Genomic DNA, 18,420 nt, shown 5'->3' on the forward strand with positions numbered 1-18,420 from the left:
GAGAGAGATGCAGGTTTCTACCCAAGAAAGGCAACAGCTAGGGAGCTAGAAGCCTAAGAATAGGTGCCCTTGCTGAACCACTAAGGGGAAACACAAATTCCCCTGAACTGTGACAAGGTGTTTCAGTAAAGGCTGCCAGTTTGTTACAGGGAGGAAGTGAGAGAGGAGCTAAAATATACGGGGGGGTGGGGGGGGAGGGGAAGAGAGATTGAGCGGAAAAGATTGGTATTGAAACCAAAATTCCCATTTATCCATAATTCTATAATACTCTCTCATCTGTTGTTGTCTCTTCTTCTGCTTTCTGTAGAGGGCACATTCTTCTCAACCATTGGCAGGAAAATGATGGCATAATAGGTTCCGTACTACAGAGATTTTAAGTGTAACTATAAAATCTCCCTGGTTTTATAGGTGCTTCAGTTGCCCTTATGATCCTCACCATTATGGCATCTTTCTTTCATTCACCTGAACTGTGTTAATCTATTCTTCTAGCATCACCCTAGAAGCATCAGGTAGTAAATTCTGATCATTGTCCCATTGTTACAATGTACTTCCCATTAGACCTCTGCTTGGGACTATTTTTAATCCCACACCCACTGTTATGCCAGAGGGTCCCACTGCAGGGCTCACTAATCCCATACAGGGCTCTACTTACCCTACAAATTCCCTGTTGATTCAGCAGGAAACAAAAAACTGATAAACACAGATAACTCTTTTCAAATTAAGTTAAGGGTGCAGTCTCCCAATCTGAGGGCATATTATCTTTCAAGAGTGAGAGTTTTTAAAAACAACAAACCACCTGATGTAGAGTTTAGTTGCATTTCTCAAATAAGGCACCAAAACTATTTTCATTTTGCCACCTGGATATACCAGCCCACCATCTTCCTGATGTATATCTACTATCAAAACTGCAACAAAGAATGCTCATTTTAGAATTTGTTTCATATATATAGAGCCCTGCAAATCATGGATATCCATTTTATATCCACAGACCATTTTTGTGGATCAGATGCAGACACAAATTTTGTATCTAGAGCCCCACAAATCTGTGGAGATCTGCTTTATATCCATGGACTATTTTTGCAAATGCAGATACAAATTTTATGCAGGGGTCTACATATATAGATCTTAGATACTAAGTGTGATGATTTGCCAGCATGCTAACTGATGTTTTTTTTCACTAAACTGTTCTCATATGATTGGGGGATGATGTCTGTGAAAGTAACATGCTAACTTTGTCTAATGACACGTGGATAATTGGCTGGCTATTATAGGGCTCTACTCTTAATGAGGAACGAGAGATGACTGCCTGTATTCAGTGCATTCTGCCTCAAGCAGGAACTCATAGAATCCTTTTGTGTGTCCTGTGTAAACAAGGCTGTAAAGCAGCACACCACTGTACTATTAAGACATTCTAGTTTTTCTGATCACTAATAAAATTGGACTGTTACAGATGGGTCAGATAGTTTGGGTGCCTTGTTTGAGAACTGCAATCCTGAGTTTATATTTTCTTCAGATCTCAATATTTGTGCAAAGTAAGCCACGCTCACACTGCTGAGTTACCTGCAACTTCACTTCACCGCCACAAAAATTCAGTAAGAAAATTTCTTTAGCATGGAAATGGGGAGCAAAGAAATCTGGGGGGGGAGGGGGAGACGTTTTCCCCTTCTTGAGGCTGGCTGGAGCAGAGCTTCATTAACATACACCTTTTAAAATCCTTAGAAGGATAGCCATATGGGGCCTGCCAGGAGCATGCCAAGTCCTAGAAACTATAGGAAATTTATCAGGAGCCCTCTCATACTCCAGGATCTATGCTCATGGACTCCAAGGCTAGGTCTACACTACCCGCCTGAATCGGCGGGTAGAAATCGACCTCTCGGGGATCGATTTATCGCGTCCCAACGATCAATCCCCGAATCGGCGCTCTTACTCCACCAGCGGAGGTGGGAGTAAGCGCCGTCGACAGAAAGCCGCAGAAGTCGATTTTGCCACTGTCCTCACAGCGGGTAAGTTGGCTGAGATACGTCGAATTCAGCTACGCTATTCACGTAGCTGAATTTGCGTATCTTAAATCGACTCCCCCCTGTAGTGTAGATGTACCCCCAGAGACAGGAAGCTCCCTAGCAGCAGAGAGCAGCAGGCTTTTAGCTGGGGTCTGAGGCGCGGAGTAGAGAGGTCAAGGTAGGGAGTGAAGGGGCAGCTCACGGCTCCCTAGGACAAGACAGCCCATGGAAGACACAGGAGCGTTTCCGCCCCTCTAACGGGCCCGCGGGTTTTTTAACGATGCCCCGCCACCGCCATGACGCAAACGCGCTCAGATTCATGACGTCATGTCACGAAGCAGAAATTCGAAGTTTCTCTCCCCTCACGTATATTCTCCGGTTCCGGCGGGTTTTCCCCGTCATTTAGTCTGGGGGTCGGTTTTCTGCCCTGCCGCTCTGCAACTTGCGTCTACCGGCCAGGCGCCCGCCCGCAGCCAGCGCCTCTGGGCAGAGCCTCTTGCCCGCTCCCCAGTCTGCCGCCCCCAGGGGGCTCGGGATGGGGGTTGGTTACCACCCCAAAGCAACGTACGCAGCGAGCGCCGAGGGGCTGGGCACCGGCGCTAACACCTCAGCGGGTCGGGGCCGTGTGACCGGGCGTCTGGGAGGACTGGGCTCAGACGGTGCCTCCGGCGGCTGCACCACTCCCTCGCCCTACCCCCAGCCAAGCCTCCTCGCCCTCGGGCTGAGCCGAACAGCGGGTGGGTCACCGCAGCCCCCAGTACAGCGGCCTGCCCAGCGGGGAGCACCCGGCTCTTACCGAGCTCCCCCTCCATGGCCGGGCGCAGGCGCCTGGGTCCTGCCGGCTTAGCCCCGCCTCCTGCGGCCGGGACTCGATTCAGCCTGGGACTCGGGGCGCAAGGAGCCGGGTTTGCTGCCGGACCAGCGAACAACGGTTGCTCCTGTAGGGCAGCGCAGCACCTCGTGGCCGTCTTCCCGGGCGGGGCGCTCTGGAGCTGGTGCGGAGGGACCCGTCTTCCCCCGCGGGAGAAGCGGTTCTTGCTGCTTCCTTCCCAGGTGCCAGGGCCGGAACCCCGCTCAGGGCACATCGCGGCCCGCCCACCCCGGACACGCAGCCGCGCGGTTCGGTGAGGCCCCGCCGGCGGGTGCGGCTGGGGCAGGCCAATGGCAGCAGGGTGGTGGGGCAGGAGGACGGATCAATACCCCAGCCCCCCCAAAACGGCAATCCAGGGGCGATGTTAACGGTTCAGCATAAACCGAGCGCGTGCTGCCATCGCTACGCCACGTCTCCGCAGGGGGCTGTGGCGGCCGCATCACTGTCCAGCGTTCAGCCCTGTCCCCTTCGGGCTAGGGCCGGGTAGAGGTACCGCTGCCTGCTCCGGCCCTTACACTTGTGAAAAAACGGTTACGGGGCACGAGCCCTGAGCCTAGAATTCTGCTAAAAGGGGGCTACTGCTCGGCCCTACACAGCTCTTATACGTACTTTCCCATTTTTAAACACGCAGTACCGAGCCTGATTTAATGCCTAAACTGCAGCATAATAAATGGGAAACCACCTTCCACGCTTCTCATTGGCAAAACTAAGATGAGTGCCATCACTAATGGAGCTGTGTGAAGTGGCAGAGGCTTTTTATATTAGGGAGTGTTAACACCTTTACAAAACATCATGTAAACAGAAGTAAAACAATTATAGCGAACGCTTTAGTGTAAAGAAACATGCAGGAATATAATCAAAGCTCTGTGTAAGGTGTGAGACTAGATGTTTCTGGTGCAATTATTAAGAGTAAAATTTATAACTTATCAAACATTAATATTCAAGGAATGGGACAGATGTACTGTTATGGACATGTGTATTTTGATTATTGAATAAATAGTAACCAAAGCATCTCATTGTGTTGGGTACATAATTGATGTATTATTTTTTCTCTAACTTCCTCATTTTGTTGGAACTATTCCTTGAGTTTTTGAACAATTTTTCTTTTGTCTGTGAAAAGCCTTCAATAGTAGAGCTAGTAGTAGAAAAGAGTAATTAATTTCTTTGAAAGGGATCATTTCCACAAGGAAGGTCCTGGAGCATGTGGTAATAAATATCCAACCATTTGTAAAATTTGATTATAAATTGCACCCTAGTAGGCAGACTGGACATGTCCATCAGATGAATAAAACCACCTCTTTCACAATTTCTCCAATATTTATCCCCATTCAATCTGTTTTCTAACGTGACCTGCATGACATATTATTGAAACGCTATATTAAATGTGCATTCATCATGCAGATGGTGAGGTTGCTGGTCCTCTTTTCCAAATCAAAACTCATTCCTCTAGGGTAACTTATCTATCCAAATCCTATTCTGACCATGTCATAGATGGACATTTCTTTGTTAGGAAAGTTGTCTGCAAAGACAAATTAGTTATATTTTTGTTTCTCACAGAAGCCATCACTTCTATTAAAGTTAGTTCTCTCTATGAAACAATACGTATAGAAAGGTTACTAACCTTGTGCAGTAACTGGAATATTTTGAGAGGTGTGTCCCCATGGGTGGTGTATATGAGCCTTCAAATGGTGATTTTCAGCAGCATTCAGTTGGCACAGGTGCTTTAGCAATTCTTGTGACCCATACTGAGGATGCATAGGGCTATAACAGATAACCAGCCTCAGTTCCTTCTCTACTACACAGTCCCATGGAGACTAAATTCTGAAGCAGAGGGAAAGGAGGGCAGGTAGTGGAGCACTCATAGGAACACAAATATCAAAAAAAACATTATAGTACAAGGTAACCAACCTCTCTCCATTTGAGTAGTGTCCCTATGGGTGCTCCACTTGATGTGATGCCCATGCAGAACCCTCTGACTGAGATGGGAACTTTGGCACCTGGTCTAGAACTTTACAGACTGAAAAGGTAGCATGGATTGGGGGCAGATGGTTTCACATATTCAGCAGTTGTGGCTCTCACAGGTCAGTGTGTGTAACCAAAGTGGATTGAAATGGACATGAATGTTCTTTCCCCTTGTAAAATTCTGTTAATTTGTTTTATTGTCTTCATTTTTAACTTGCACATCGTTTCTTTACTGGTTTTGGTATGCAATAAATGTATATTTTTTGGAAATTCATCTTGATTTTATAACATGCTGTAGCTGAAGAGCCTTTAACAAGGAACAGTTTCAGCTCCCAAAACTTAAGTACAATAATAGAATTCAATGGCTGGAAGTCAAAGCTCAATAAAAGTAAAACTGGAAATAAAGTGCAAATTTTTAACAGAGGATAATTAATCATTGGAACAATTTAGCAAGAGATGAAGTTTTTTCCATAAACTTGGTATTTACATGGAGACTGACTGTTTCTGAATATGCCTTAATTCAGGGATGTCAAACATATAGCCCCAGCCTGTGGACTGGTTCAGGCCCAGAGGACATTTCCCGCTGACTTATTGCTCCTTCTTCAATTTACAAAGGCATCCACCACCATGCATTTACTTGCCTTCTTCATGTTGGCTGCTACATTAACCCTCTAGGTCATCTGTTCACAATCCAATACAGCACTGGCTTGCAGGATCGCACTGAACATACCCTCCTCTTTCTCCTCCTTAGGGTCTAGCATTCCAAGCAAGTGGAGGGGCACCCCTCAAGGCTGCAAAGACAGTAGCTACAGATGATACACACACTGATGTATCACTTTCCTTTGTGACTATAAAAGTGAAAGCTAAATTTCACAACTGCCTTTCCTTACTCCTATAAGCATTTTAAATGAAACATGCTTATTGACACGATAGCTTTGGAGCACCCCTGCACATCACAGTTCTCCAGCCCCAGCCATGACTATGAGCCAGCCAGAACAGGGGTGGGAGGAGGAATGAAGAGAGAGTTGTTCTGTTGCATAAAACAGAATTTCAGCCTTTATTTCCATGAGTATGAATACAGGGTAATGGCACTATTTTCCACAGGAGGCAGCGATTTTAACAAATCTCTCACTCCTGACTTTAAAAAAGGCACTGGTAGCACAGCACCAGGGCCTGTATGCTGCTAGCCTGTTTACTGCAACAGTGCCTGCCAAAGTCCTACCCCACTCTGTGATGAAAGTATCCTTCCAGAGTTAGAAACAAGGCTGTCATCCCTAGAAACTGTCAGGAGAGGACTGCAGAGTACCTCCAATGAAAGTTTTATCAAGATCACTCAGGAGGATACAAGACACAGCCTGTGTACGTGAACAAACTACTCCACACCTCCCATCCCTCAAATTCGACAGGGGAATGACAGGCGGATACCAACTTTACCCCCTTTGTTGTATTGCTACCTTGTCTAGTACAAATAAAATGAAAAGTCTATACCCATGTCCTGCTAAGTTGGAGTGTGGCCAAGCACTATATGTACATTTAAACACTGCGAGGAAAAATGCACACATACACTTACCCAAGGTTCCTTCCACTGCACTGGACTTGTCTGTGCTTGGCCGGTGGGACTGGCTAGACTCTGGTGGAGTCTCAATCAGGTCTTGGCTCACAGCATAGGCATAGTTGGACCCTCACCCTGCTGCAGGTCCCCCATCCTCTTTTTCCTGCTTGCTGTTAACTGCAGAGGTCTCTGTCTCCAGCTCCTCAGAGGGCTCTACAGTAGTCTGCAGGGTGCTGGTGGGGTCTCCGTCAAGTATGACATGCAGCTTGTTGTAAAAATTGGCAGGTCTGTGACTTGGCAGCAGATCGACTGTTGGCCTTTCTGGCCTTGTAGTATGCCCGCTGCTGTTCCCCATTGTACCCCCTGACCTGCTTCCCCTGTGAAATCTTTTAGTAAATGTCCATGTTTCTATGACAATTCTCTATCTGTGCCTGCACAGTCTCTTCTCCCCATAGGCTCAGGAGATCCAATACCTCCCATCTGCTCCAAGCAGGAATGCATCTAAAGCATTGAGCCAGCCTAGTCAGTTGAGCACTTGCGCACAAGGAAGAGCTGCTAGGTGTGCTCTCCAAGCTGGGCAATCAGGAAAAGGCATTTCAAAATACAGAAGATTTTTAAAGGGGAGGCTTGGCTTCTGGTTTCTGACCCCCCTGGGCACTGGAGTTCACAACTGTGAGGCAGTCAACAGTGAGACAGCTGCTGGAATACTATTGAGGTTGAAAGAGATATCACAGTGTCTACATTTGCACTGTGTCAACCTCAGTAGGTCAACCATGGCTCAACACTATTTGGGAAGGTGGTGTTACTGCGTCACTCTAACGGGGTGCTCACATTGGCCAAAGAAAAATTTCAGTGTAGAGACATACACAGCTAGGTTGATGCAAGGGGACTTATGTCAATATAACTTTCTAGCGTAGACCAGGCCTTAGTTATTTTGGTGTAAGTCTGTGGATTGTCCCCACACAGATGCAAAATAATTAAGTTGGGTTTTATTTGTATCTGTTATTTTGGTGCAAGTTTGCATGTGAAGGAGACTGATGATAAATTGTTAATGATACTTTCCCCATCCTGCAGCACCAGCCTAGGTTGACACACAATTAAGATAAAGGGATGTTTTGTTGGGTAATCCACACTCTCAGTCTCCAGTAGACTGTGCAGAGCTTCAGTTTGTATTCAGTTCACATTTAATAGGGTGTTTTTCATAGGCATTAGGGCTAAAAACAAAAAAAATTAAAGCATAGACTGATTAACTTGATGTTGGAGTGCACAAAGCCCTCTCTGCTCCATTCTTTTATGTCCATCACTGATTATACTACTGCACCTCTCTTAAAAGAGCCTCAGTATTTGGCCAGGAGTCACTTATGTGGTTGTCTTCCAAACCAGGAAAGTTACTATGGGTATGTCTACACTACCCGCCGGATCAGTGGGCAGCGATGGATCCAGCGGGGGTCGATTTATCACATCTAGTCTAGACGTGAAATCAATCCCCGAGCACTCTCCCATCGACTCCTGTACTCCACCACTGCGAGAGGTGCAGGCGGAGTCGACGGGGGAGCAGCAGCAGTCGACTCACCGCAGTGAAAACACCACGGTGAGTAGATCTAAGTATGTCAACTTCAGCTACGTTATTCAAGTAGCTGAAGTTGCATAACTTAGATCGATTCTTCCCCCCCACAGTGTAGATCAGGCCTATGAAACATTTCATGATGGTCCATTTATTTGTTGGTAAGTTACAGGCTATTGTCTACAGCTGTATTTGGAAATAAACACAGCAATTCCTTTGTTAAGAACAGTCTATGCTCCAAGTGCAATAGCAGAACTAAACAAAGAGAAACTTTGAAGACAGAAAAAACTGACAAAATATAGGAAATGTTTGTCAAATATATGTTTTTTGTTTTTAAACAGAAGAACAATGTTATTTTCTCTCATCTGATAAGCACTCAAGTCAGTTTTATTTGTTAATGATAATTATTAAATGAAATTGAAACATTAAATGGCAAGAGTTTAAGACATGAGTCTAATTTCAAATAACCAATATGGCAACAAAAAAGACAAAATTAGTCTGCAAATTGCTTTCATCTGCTATAACTGTACATAACATTGACAAAGGACATGACAATGGTCAGTTGACTACTGTTCATGTTTCAAACACTGCTTGTCCCTGCTCTCCTCTTGTTAACTACTTTCAGAAGTCTGGACATTCATCTTGTTCACGCTGCCTATGTTAATGTCTTTGGCTGGTCCAGAGAACTGCAATTTATCTCTGAACAAAAAAAGTGTGCGCATTACTATAATGAAATACCTAGTTTCTTCTAGCCTAAGACCTTAAATTCTGAACGTTTCCATTAATATGGGTCTTCAAGCTGTGGGCAATAGGGCTGGTGACATTTTTACGTTATTTTTTTAAGTTACTAGTTGCGTTTTTGATACAAAAACCATATAAATATCCCCTATGAGAATCAAGAAGGCATCTAGATGTTTAGATTTTTAATGATCTGTCAGTCTAAAACTCTAACAACATTTTATTCAAATGATTTGGTCTTGTATATAGCATGTTCTGATTCTCTTCAAAGTGAACAGGTACGTTATGCAATAGTTATCATACCTGATTGGTGTTCACTGAACCTCTGTACTCAGGCACAAATTACAAGCATCATCTTAGTTTTTAATTGCTAATACCCCAGTATCAAAAATATGTTCTATACAAAGAACCTCAAATATGCCCAAGCAATCTGAACATGAAAATTCACACTTAATACATTTTCTCCCTGAAAAATAAACAGGGCTACCAAGAGGTCTCAGAAGTTAGAGATGGGAGAAGAAAAGATATTACAGGTTTCATGCCTGACTTATTGCTACATGATTACTACTTTAAGGGTCATCTGGCCTGTTCTTAATCACTCTTGGAAGTCCCAAATTACAAAGGTATATTTAACCACAGGGGGGGAAAACAATTAGTGTAATACAAAAATGATACCCAACAAAGTTAGATAAGTCATTATAAATACATAAGGAAATCAGCTACACTATAAAGAGACTCAGTTTAAAAGCACAAGTTCCAAAAGCACCAACAAACATGTCAAATGTCTTGATTTTTAAGTCAGGACAAGTCCAATTATGAAATCTTAAAAAATCCCCAAAACCCACAACATACCTGGCAAAGTTTTGTTTTCTATTCTTCCCACACAAGCAATATCCAATTGTGCAGGCAAATTCCTTATATTATCAGTACACCGTATCTGTTTGCAGCCAACCCTCAGAGATTTTATATTTGGATCTCAAAAGCAAGCAACAGTTCTGTACCAATTAAATATACTTTATAAGATTTTTTTAAAAATGTAAATATAGCCCATTTGCACATCCACATGGAGTGTCCCAGATTTAGGTTACATCTAATCATAAAGACTGTTACTAAAATATCTGCTTGGGTTTAAGAGGTATATGGCTTAACCTTACAATGCACATAGTAAATGCTACAGTTTGCTTAGAGGTAATGAGTCCTTTGCCTTTTTTCAGTGACTGTATTAAGTGTAAAGTTTCGGAACCTTAGTAAATCTTAAACTCAACAATTCTTCTTTTATGCTGGAGATGGAGGAGAGTTGGTTCATTTTTTTTAGAAACAAAACCCAGTTTAAAAATCTATTACTAAACAATTTTTTTTTTAAATAAATCTTAACATTTTTTTAGTGTTGGTAGCATTACAGCTTTGGTGTTGGGTTAGTTCTAGCAAATCAGATTATACATAGTATAATATATGCTGTCATTTATATTAAAAGAGGTATTCTGTAAGAAAAAATATTAATTCCATTTCCAATGGTAAGCTTGTGGGGTCTGATGTCCCACCATGGATCACAGGAATCAGAGCACTGTCCAGGTCATTTAGATAATGCTGTGGAAGAAGTTGGCCTCCAGATCCTAACTGATACTCAACCTAAAATAAAAAGAGTTATATTAAGTTGATACATTACATATTATGTATTAATACAAGCCAAAAGCAGAGGTGCAGTAGATGCACTATGCAAACATCACCATCAGTATAAAACAAATTTCAGCTCAAGTTTTCTGTTAGACCATAAGAACATAAGAAAGGCCGTACCGGGTCAGACCAAAGGTCCATCTAGCCCAGTATCCTGTCTACCGACAGTGGCCAATGCCAGGTGCCCCAGAGGGAGTGAAGTTAACAGGCAATGATCAAGTGATCTCTCTCCTGCCATCCATCTCCATCCTCTGACAGACAGAGGCTAGGGACACCATTCCTTACCCGTCCTGGCTAATAGCCATTAATGGACTTAACTACCATGAATTTATCCAGTTCTCTTTTAAACTCTGTTATAGTCCTAGCCTTCACAACCTCCTCAGGTAAGGAGTTCCACAAGTTGACTGTGCGCTGCGTGCAGAAGAACTTCCTTTTATTTGTTTTAAACCTGCTGCCTATTAATTTCATTTGATGACCCCCTAGTTCTTGTATTATTCTAAAAAATGGTAATGAAGAGACTTTGGGCAAGACAACAAATTCACTGGCAAGAAGGTTTTGTGTTTAGAACCATGAGACACCGCCTTCTGCTCATAGAATAACCTGCCTTCAACACTTCAAGGTACTGCTAGTTCAGGATGCAAGCAACCAGAAATATTGTGAATTAGTTACTTAATGACAGACCATTGAAAACTATCAAACTTTAAACAAAAACTACAAGTTTAAATTGTGGTGAGCTGTAAATAAACTGCATCTCTCTCAGCTAAGATCTTGAAACATGACCTAGAGTAGTTTCTCTAGGAGCAACAGGGATTGAATCTAATTCTCAGACTTGTATTCTGACTTCTTTCCAGGTACATCCATTGCTGTTAATGGACTCTGCATTTGGCGCTGTGGGAAGGTTTAAAAGGGCTAGAGAAGCTATACCTAAATACCATTATTTTAAGGTGATGATATTAAATAATGTTATATATATCTGCAATAAACAAAAATTACCATATCAGTATCAATGGAGACTCTGAGACCTAGCTTATTCATCCCATTATTTTTCAGCGTTTTGAGATGCGGGCAAAGAGCAGCACTGCAAGCTACAGCAATCTCTTTTGCAAACTGATAGGGTGTTGCACTGGATAGCTCATGGTCCTTTAGGATATAGAACACCTGAAAGTATAGTAAGGACATGACATGATTAGTGGCTTTTTTTGTAAGAATTTCAAAGTTGTCAAAATGGCTCAATGTACAGTATCACTGCTTAAGATGCAGTAAAATTACCTACACTGGTTTATTGGCAAAAGACTTTCAGCTTTGGAATTGGGTGGTTTATCAGTAGCAAGACAGTTCTAATATAACTGTTCATTTTTATTATATATATTATGATAGTGCCCAAATGTGCTAGGTGCTTTCAAAAACTAGGAAGAGACAAGAAGTCCCCAAACAGCAAATACTGTTAGTACTGTTGGAAATTATCCTCACAATTAAAACACTTAGTGAATTAACAAGTAGCCACGAGAATAACTGGATTAGAAGTTTGATAATTGCATCTAAAGTTTAAAAAAAAAAAAAAAAAAAAAAAGGAAAGTATATCACCCCCATTTAAAAAATAAAATCGCTTCTATCCACACATTTGATATGAAAGTCAGAGAGAACGGCAGAAACATAGTTGGCATGTTCCTACAGCTGCATGCCAAAAGTGAACTAGTTTCTGTGGTAGCACCTTCCCTTTATCAGTATTATTAATGCTATTTAGAACAGCAATTGGTATAAATAAATCTGATATTTTAACATATAAAACTATTTACTAGTATTAATTTACTTACTTCGGTACACTTCATAAGTTTTTCCTCAGTTTCAAAATCTCCCTGTAGTATTCTTTCACTTTGAATTCCTTCCATTGACTTTCCATCTACTGGGCTTATAACTCTATAGAATAAGTGTATAATAAATTAAAACTGAACCAGAGCATTCTTTCATCTAAAAATCAACTGTTCAACTTAAAAACCCATTGCTTTAAGTTAAATCAAAACTTAAAAAGAATAAAATTACAGCTCTTCTCTAATGATCTCAATATATAAATAAAATTTGTAGTATTAAAATACATACAAAAAGAGAGGCTATGGTATGTGTGTTTTTGACTGTAAACATTTGCTATTTCCATTCTATATAAAATTTAACCCCATCTCAGTTCTAGATAAACATGCACACTTTACATACGAGTACCTAATAGACTAAGATTAACCAGGTCAGTAGATCTCCAGCTTTTCCTTCTATTTCCTAAGAGTACCTTTTGTGGACCACCTCCCTGGGGCACTGTGTATGTGTTCTGGTTGGTCCTATGAGTCACTAGAAAAAGGACTAAGTCAAGACCATAATTTGAGAACTACTGTTTTAGGATATTGAATTATAATGCAAGAGACACTAATTTTGAACAGTAATCATGATTTATTCAGACCCTCTATAATTAGGGTCCTACCAAATTCGTGGTCCATTGTGGTCAATTTCACAGCCATAGGACATTAAAATTGGTAAATTTAATGTTTTCAGATGTTTGAATCTGAAATGTCAGTGTTGTAACTGGGGGGAGGGGGATCCCGACCCAAAAAAGGAATGGGGGAGTCCGGAAACCTGTTGTAGAGGGATCATGGGATTGCTTCTGTGCTGTCTTCAGAGCTGGACTCTGAAGGCGCAACCACAGAGCGTCCTGCAGCTGCAGGAGGTTCCCTGAGGTGGAGGTGGGTCTGATTCAACATTACACACACTCACACTCTCTCCCTCTGGATACGTGCTCTCCCTCCTCTGCCCAGCTGGAGCTAGGAGCCCCCTTTGCTGAGGCACTCCTAGGAACAATGGGACATCGGATGTCACGGGGAAGGGCTTTTTTCACGGCCATGAAATTGGTAGGGCCCTAACTGTAACAAAACATTCTCTAAGCCACGTACAATGAAACTCTTAATCAGTGGTTTTCAACCTGTGGTACATGGACCTACAGGTCTAGGATTTCCAAAGGGGTCCTCCATTTGAAATTTTGTAGAAGTCCGCAAATGAAAAGAGGTTGAAAACCATTGTCTTAAACCAATTCATATATTATAGTACTGATAGTGCCTTGACAGTCACAGCCACTGGGGTGGGAAGGGGAATCTTGCAGCCCTCACTGAGTAGCCCCCCTCTATCTAATGAATGACATTGTTGAACTCTGAAGGGAGCCAACCAGTCCTCGTCAGACAGATGGACTGTGACTAAAAACAGGCAACACCATAAGAAGACCCTCTTCCCACCACTCCCAAACCAGGCAGTTATTAAAATCTCAACAAAGAGTCCTGTGGCACCTTATAGACTAACAGATGTATTGGAGCATAAGCTTTCATGGGTGGTGAATACCCACTTTGTCAGACGCAGTTTTTGTGGGTGAATACCCACTTCGTCAGATGCATCTGACGAAGTGGGTATTCACCCACGAAAGCTCATGCTCCAATACATCTGTTAGTCTATAAGGTGCCACAGGACCCTCTGTTGCTTATTACAGATCCAGACTAACACGGCTACCCCCCTGATAATTAAAATCTCAAAAGGCCATTATAGTCTAAAGTTGTTCTCATAGTGATATCTAGAGGTGCACAGGCAGTTTTCACTCCTATTTCCTTGGCAGCTTTAAATAGCAAGATATTAGTTTTAATTACAATACTTTATTTTCCATTCTTTAAATATCCATCTTTCATTTCAAGAGAGGTGGGAAGAGAAGAGAAAATTCCAACCACCACACACACAGCTTTAGTAACAAATATTCATACCCTTGGTTTACTTTTTCTTCACTCTCTACCCAGCAAATATCTACATATTCTTTTATTTCTTCTGCATCCATTTTGCCACATGTAATTTTAAAATCCTTTTTGTCCCTTAAAGCTTGACGTAGACCTTCCATCGTCTCTGGAGTTATTTGTACCATTAGTCCATCTAAAAGAGAAACAGTAAAAGTTCCCACTTTCCTTTAGAGAACAAAAAGGGAAGAGTACTTTAACAGAACCTTTCCTAGTCAATTGATCTTCTTGAATTGTTTAAGAAATGCAATTTCACAAGCCTGTGAGTAGAATATTGACTTTTTTCCTCATCACAATGTGAAATGCTATATGAAAAATTGTTAATTCAATTTTCAAAGCTTTTTTGGTGAACAAAAAGGTAGACTAATGGAGTGGACGTTCCATCCGATCAAAGTTTATTTCATGAAGCTTGAACAACTTAGTGAGCCACAAAATGTGACACAAAAGTAGAGGTAAAAACTTAAGCATACAGGAAACAACTGAATTAAATTCTCCAATAAGCTTCTCATGTTGAAATTTTTTACAAAATGACAGGTATTAAGTCAAGAGGTCCAAAAAAGCCACATAGTAAAAGTGTCCTCAAACAAAGTATGTCCAAACTACGAATTTACATAGCATGATTTATGCACAAGTATTTTTTTTTACGTTACAAACCTTAAAGAAAAAGTTTAGTTTACAATGGAACAGACTCTTAATCACATCAGTATTACGCAGAGTAGTGTTCCAACACCAATTCTTTGCCTCTTAATAAGGAATCATTTATGATGCAATTCATACCTTCAACTATACTTGATTTAGCAAGAAATCCTGAAGATGTTTTTAGGGCTCCATTGAATACTACAAAACTTGCACCTGTAACTAAACACAAAAGTAAACACATCAGGTACTTCATATTGTCCATTTTTATACTTAGTGAGTTAACAGTCATTTTGAAAGTGTAAAGCACTATACATCAAGTGCTAAATATTATGCTACACTGAAAGTGCACATAAAAGTTCCTTAGTTATAGGAAGATGTGCTGATGTGGCTCCTGCTAGCATCAAAAGAATTCACTCCTTGAAATCAGGCCTAGAAAAATGCATTGATTTTGCTAACTTTTCAAGTTTTAGGAAGACATGCAGCATCCCAACAAGATGCTGGCAGTCGTACAGGCACAGTAGCCAAAGAAGAAAACTGTGAAAGAATAGAAAATATGTAGGACCTAAAATTTGTTTCTTGCTTATACAGTAAGTTCTCTCTAAAATTAGGTTTTAATTTCTGGAACATTCTATTAAGTAAAATAATGAATCCACTTTAAATGGCACTAAAACCTGTAAAAACCCATTTACTTCACCATTAAATCTTCCCCTTGTCACTACAGACTACTTGTGTGAGCTTGCTAGGCATTGATTAATGTTTTCAAAGCACTACACAAACAAGAATTTAACTACTGTTAATTACTCTTATTAGTCTCTGGCCTAGGATGTAACTAGACAGATGTAAAAGGTATGTAGCCACCTAGAATCTGAAAGATATTCTGCAATTTATAGCAATTTTAAGAGTGTCAAAGTAATGGACCAGAAGCTATTCAACAGCACCCCTTTAAAATGTAAGCTGAATTAATCTAAGAACTGTATGATGTGGTCATAAAATACAAAAAGCTTCTGAAAAGGGACAAGTAACAGGTCAAAAGTTAGAGTGAAATTTGAATAATTTAGTGTAAATGGAATGTTAAGTGGAGGTTGTCAAACAATGCTTTATGTAATTAAAGTATTTTTGCTAACCACTGTATGTCATACATATATGTCATGTACGCTTTTATTATTGTTTAGCTGCTTCGTATTGTGGTCAAAGCATTTGGAATTATACAGAAGCATCTGCTCACACAAACTACAGGAATACACACCTTTTGTTCCTAGTAATCCCCTAAAACATTTGAGTGCACATACCAGTTTCAGAGGTTTGATAGAACACTAAAAACATAAAAAGCCACTTACCTCTCCTAGGGTGGCCAGTAGCACTGTTTGCTTGTGTCTGATAGACTCCATCACTCTGTACACAAACTAAGTGAGAATCTGCTTCAGTGCTAAAACTGGCTCCAATGCTAATAACATGCTCATTAGAAGAATGTATTACTTTCATTACCTGCAAATACAAAATGTTCATTTAGAAACCGACATTTCTGCAACAAAATCTTGCTCTGTTTTGTTAAATTCTCTGTGGACTCTGGTTGTGTAACAGCTAAGTAGCATTTTTCAGGTAAAATGCTGTATTAAGAAAATAACTGCCTCTATATGTAAGCATTAGCTTTCTCTATAAAAAGCTGAAGTATAATTTAAACTTTAAAATCTTTTTTTAGAACTGACTTTTTATGGAACTTGCAATAGCTTATCGGGGTAAATTGAGGGTTTACTGGTGACCATAACTTCAAAGTTCTACTAATTGGGAAAAGTCAATCTGAGTGAGTACTCCCTGACCAAGTATACTACCAAATATTAAGGATCTCCCAAGAGACTCATTTTTTATGTATAGGACAACACAGTTTGCAAAATCTGGAAGAATCCTAAAGCTTCATAGCCTAATAGGGTCCCTAAAAACAGAACAAGAGTTTATTATTTGTTTCTATCAAAGTTCCAAGCAGATCTACAGTAAATGTGCAAAAACAGTACGAATTTTGAGAAGACTGAAATTTGCAAAAAACTATTTGAAATAACTTATATATATATATATATATATATATATATAAATAAATAAATAAAATAAATAAATTAGGCTTTTGTAAAGCCACCTTTTAAACTAGAACAAAACTTCACAGTAGAAGAAGCTTAAGGCCTAAACATCCTTGGATGAAATTTCAGTGAAATCTTTTTCCTCCTCATTTCTATTACCAATTAGCACCTATACTAATCACCAATCTTCCTGCTTAACATCCCAGCAGGGCCTAGGCAATATTGCTCACCTATTAGCACTAAAGCAGGGAGTTAGTCCATAGGGAAAAGGTGCTTGGGTTGTTTTTTTTTTGGTTAGACACAAGTTTAAGAATTGAAAAATTAGTCCACTGAATAGTGAACAGAAGCAAACATAGGCCTCTCTGATTTGGAGAAGACAATACCCTCCAATGAGGTGTTTTGCATTTTGCAGCTTCTAGTCAAATTGGCCCACAGTGTTCTTGTCAACTTCTCATCTTTAAAGATTTCAGAGGTATTATAAGAGGAAAATGGAAGGGTTAGATTTCCTAAATAAATTGTATGATCTACAAAATTATACTCACTTCATCGTATCTCCTCAGAGGGATTTTAATGCAGCTTTTACCCATTTCCATATGGATAAATAAATTATCTATGGTATGCAAGGTATATTGATAATTTCTAAGATCCTGTAACAAACAAAATACTTTATTAACTGACTGTTTATGCAGCATAAAGTTTTAACCACTGACATATCATAATTTCTAAAAACTAAACACACTGCATCACTTGAAATCTACCCATAACAGATATTTGCATAAGTCTTCAGAAGTTTATTTGAGCTAAAGGAATCTCAGTTAGCTGCAACAGTACTGTTACTGGTGAGTGTGCCCATACTAGGAAAAACGAAGTGATTTTTTTAACCATGTTAGTTAACACATGGTCACTCACATGGTAAATTCCTATTGTGGTCAATGCAGTTACAGTTCTATTTAGCATTTACTAGTGTTTACCTTCATCTGTTAACACATGTTAAAACTACAACTGCCTTGTCCACAGTAGGATTTTACCATGTATCAGCGAACACATTGTAAAAACCCTTTTCCCTAGTAAACACAAGCTCTGCAGGCCAATTACCACAAGGCAACAATCACAAACAGCCATCTAATATACCATAAGCTTCAGCTGGACTGTATCATTTTAGCAATATTAAGGATGTGCATGTCAAATGGATTTCTTTAAACAGAAAGCTAGTGATCACCTTAACGAAGGATATTGCCATCTTTACATAATGTTGAGTTTTACAGTAAAGTTGTTTAAATATATACTTTGTAATTCTCATCACATTTTTTTGTCCTCAGGGCACTCTTGGAAATAAGAAGAATACTTGCCTCCCATTTTACAGAGAGGGAAACATGCTAAGTGACTTGCCAGATACAAACTATGGTTTAATTGAGCAGTGTAACAGAAAGTAAGTAATCTAATCATCTCAACATACTAGTCGGTGACTCCAGATCTTGTCAAAACGAACAGATTAAAACAAAGCTAGTATTTATAACAAACCAAAAAAGGGTAGCAAAGGTT

At 40.4% G+C, this 18,420-nt stretch overlaps 2 protein-coding genes and 1 long non-coding RNA gene across 6 annotated transcripts in view; 1 reads left to right on the forward strand and 2 right to left on the reverse strand.

Annotated features, from left to right (window-relative positions):
- FAM151B (family with sequence similarity 151 member B) overlaps positions 1-3,857 on the reverse strand; it is an 83,630-nt gene extending 79,773 nt beyond the window's left edge. The window contains exon 1 of one of the 3 annotated variants that reach the window (XM_054031602.1): positions 2,797-3,853. In XM_054031602.1, coding sequence (XP_053887577.1) covers positions 2,797-3,085 — 289 coding nt within the window. In that variant the 5' untranslated portion in view covers positions 3,086-3,853. Of the gene's footprint in view, positions 1-2,796 lie in introns of all 3 variants that reach the window. The other 2 variants (XM_054031601.1, XM_054031600.1) reach the window with 2 other exon arrangements.
- On the forward strand, positions 3,046-11,345 carry LOC128839000 (uncharacterized). Its single transcript, XR_008445342.1, has 3 exons — positions 3,046-3,124; positions 7,769-7,976; positions 11,213-11,345. It is a non-coding gene; the product is annotated as an uncharacterized LOC128839000 (long non-coding RNA).
- ZFYVE16 (zinc finger FYVE-type containing 16) overlaps positions 8,316-18,420 on the reverse strand; it is a 54,921-nt gene continuing 44,816 nt past the window's right edge. For both annotated transcript variants that reach the window (XM_054031599.1, XM_054031598.1), the window contains exons 12-18: positions 17,421-17,525; positions 16,147-16,294; positions 14,948-15,028; positions 14,144-14,306; positions 12,176-12,278; positions 11,355-11,519; positions 8,316-10,316 (exon numbers count right to left, since the gene is read on the reverse strand). In XM_054031599.1, the coding sequence (XP_053887574.1) occupies positions 10,155-10,316; positions 11,355-11,519; positions 12,176-12,278; positions 14,144-14,306; positions 14,948-15,028; positions 16,147-16,294; positions 17,421-17,525 (927 nt within the window). In that variant the 3' untranslated portion in view covers positions 8,316-10,154. The remainder of the gene's footprint in view (positions 10,317-11,354; positions 11,520-12,175; positions 12,279-14,143; positions 14,307-14,947; positions 15,029-16,146; positions 16,295-17,420; positions 17,526-18,420) is intronic.

This window comes from Malaclemys terrapin, chromosome 6, assembly GCF_027887155.1.
Source record: "Malaclemys terrapin pileata isolate rMalTer1 chromosome 6, rMalTer1.hap1, whole genome shotgun sequence".
In the NCBI taxonomy this organism is placed as follows: Eukaryota; Metazoa; Chordata; order Testudines; family Emydidae; genus Malaclemys; species Malaclemys terrapin.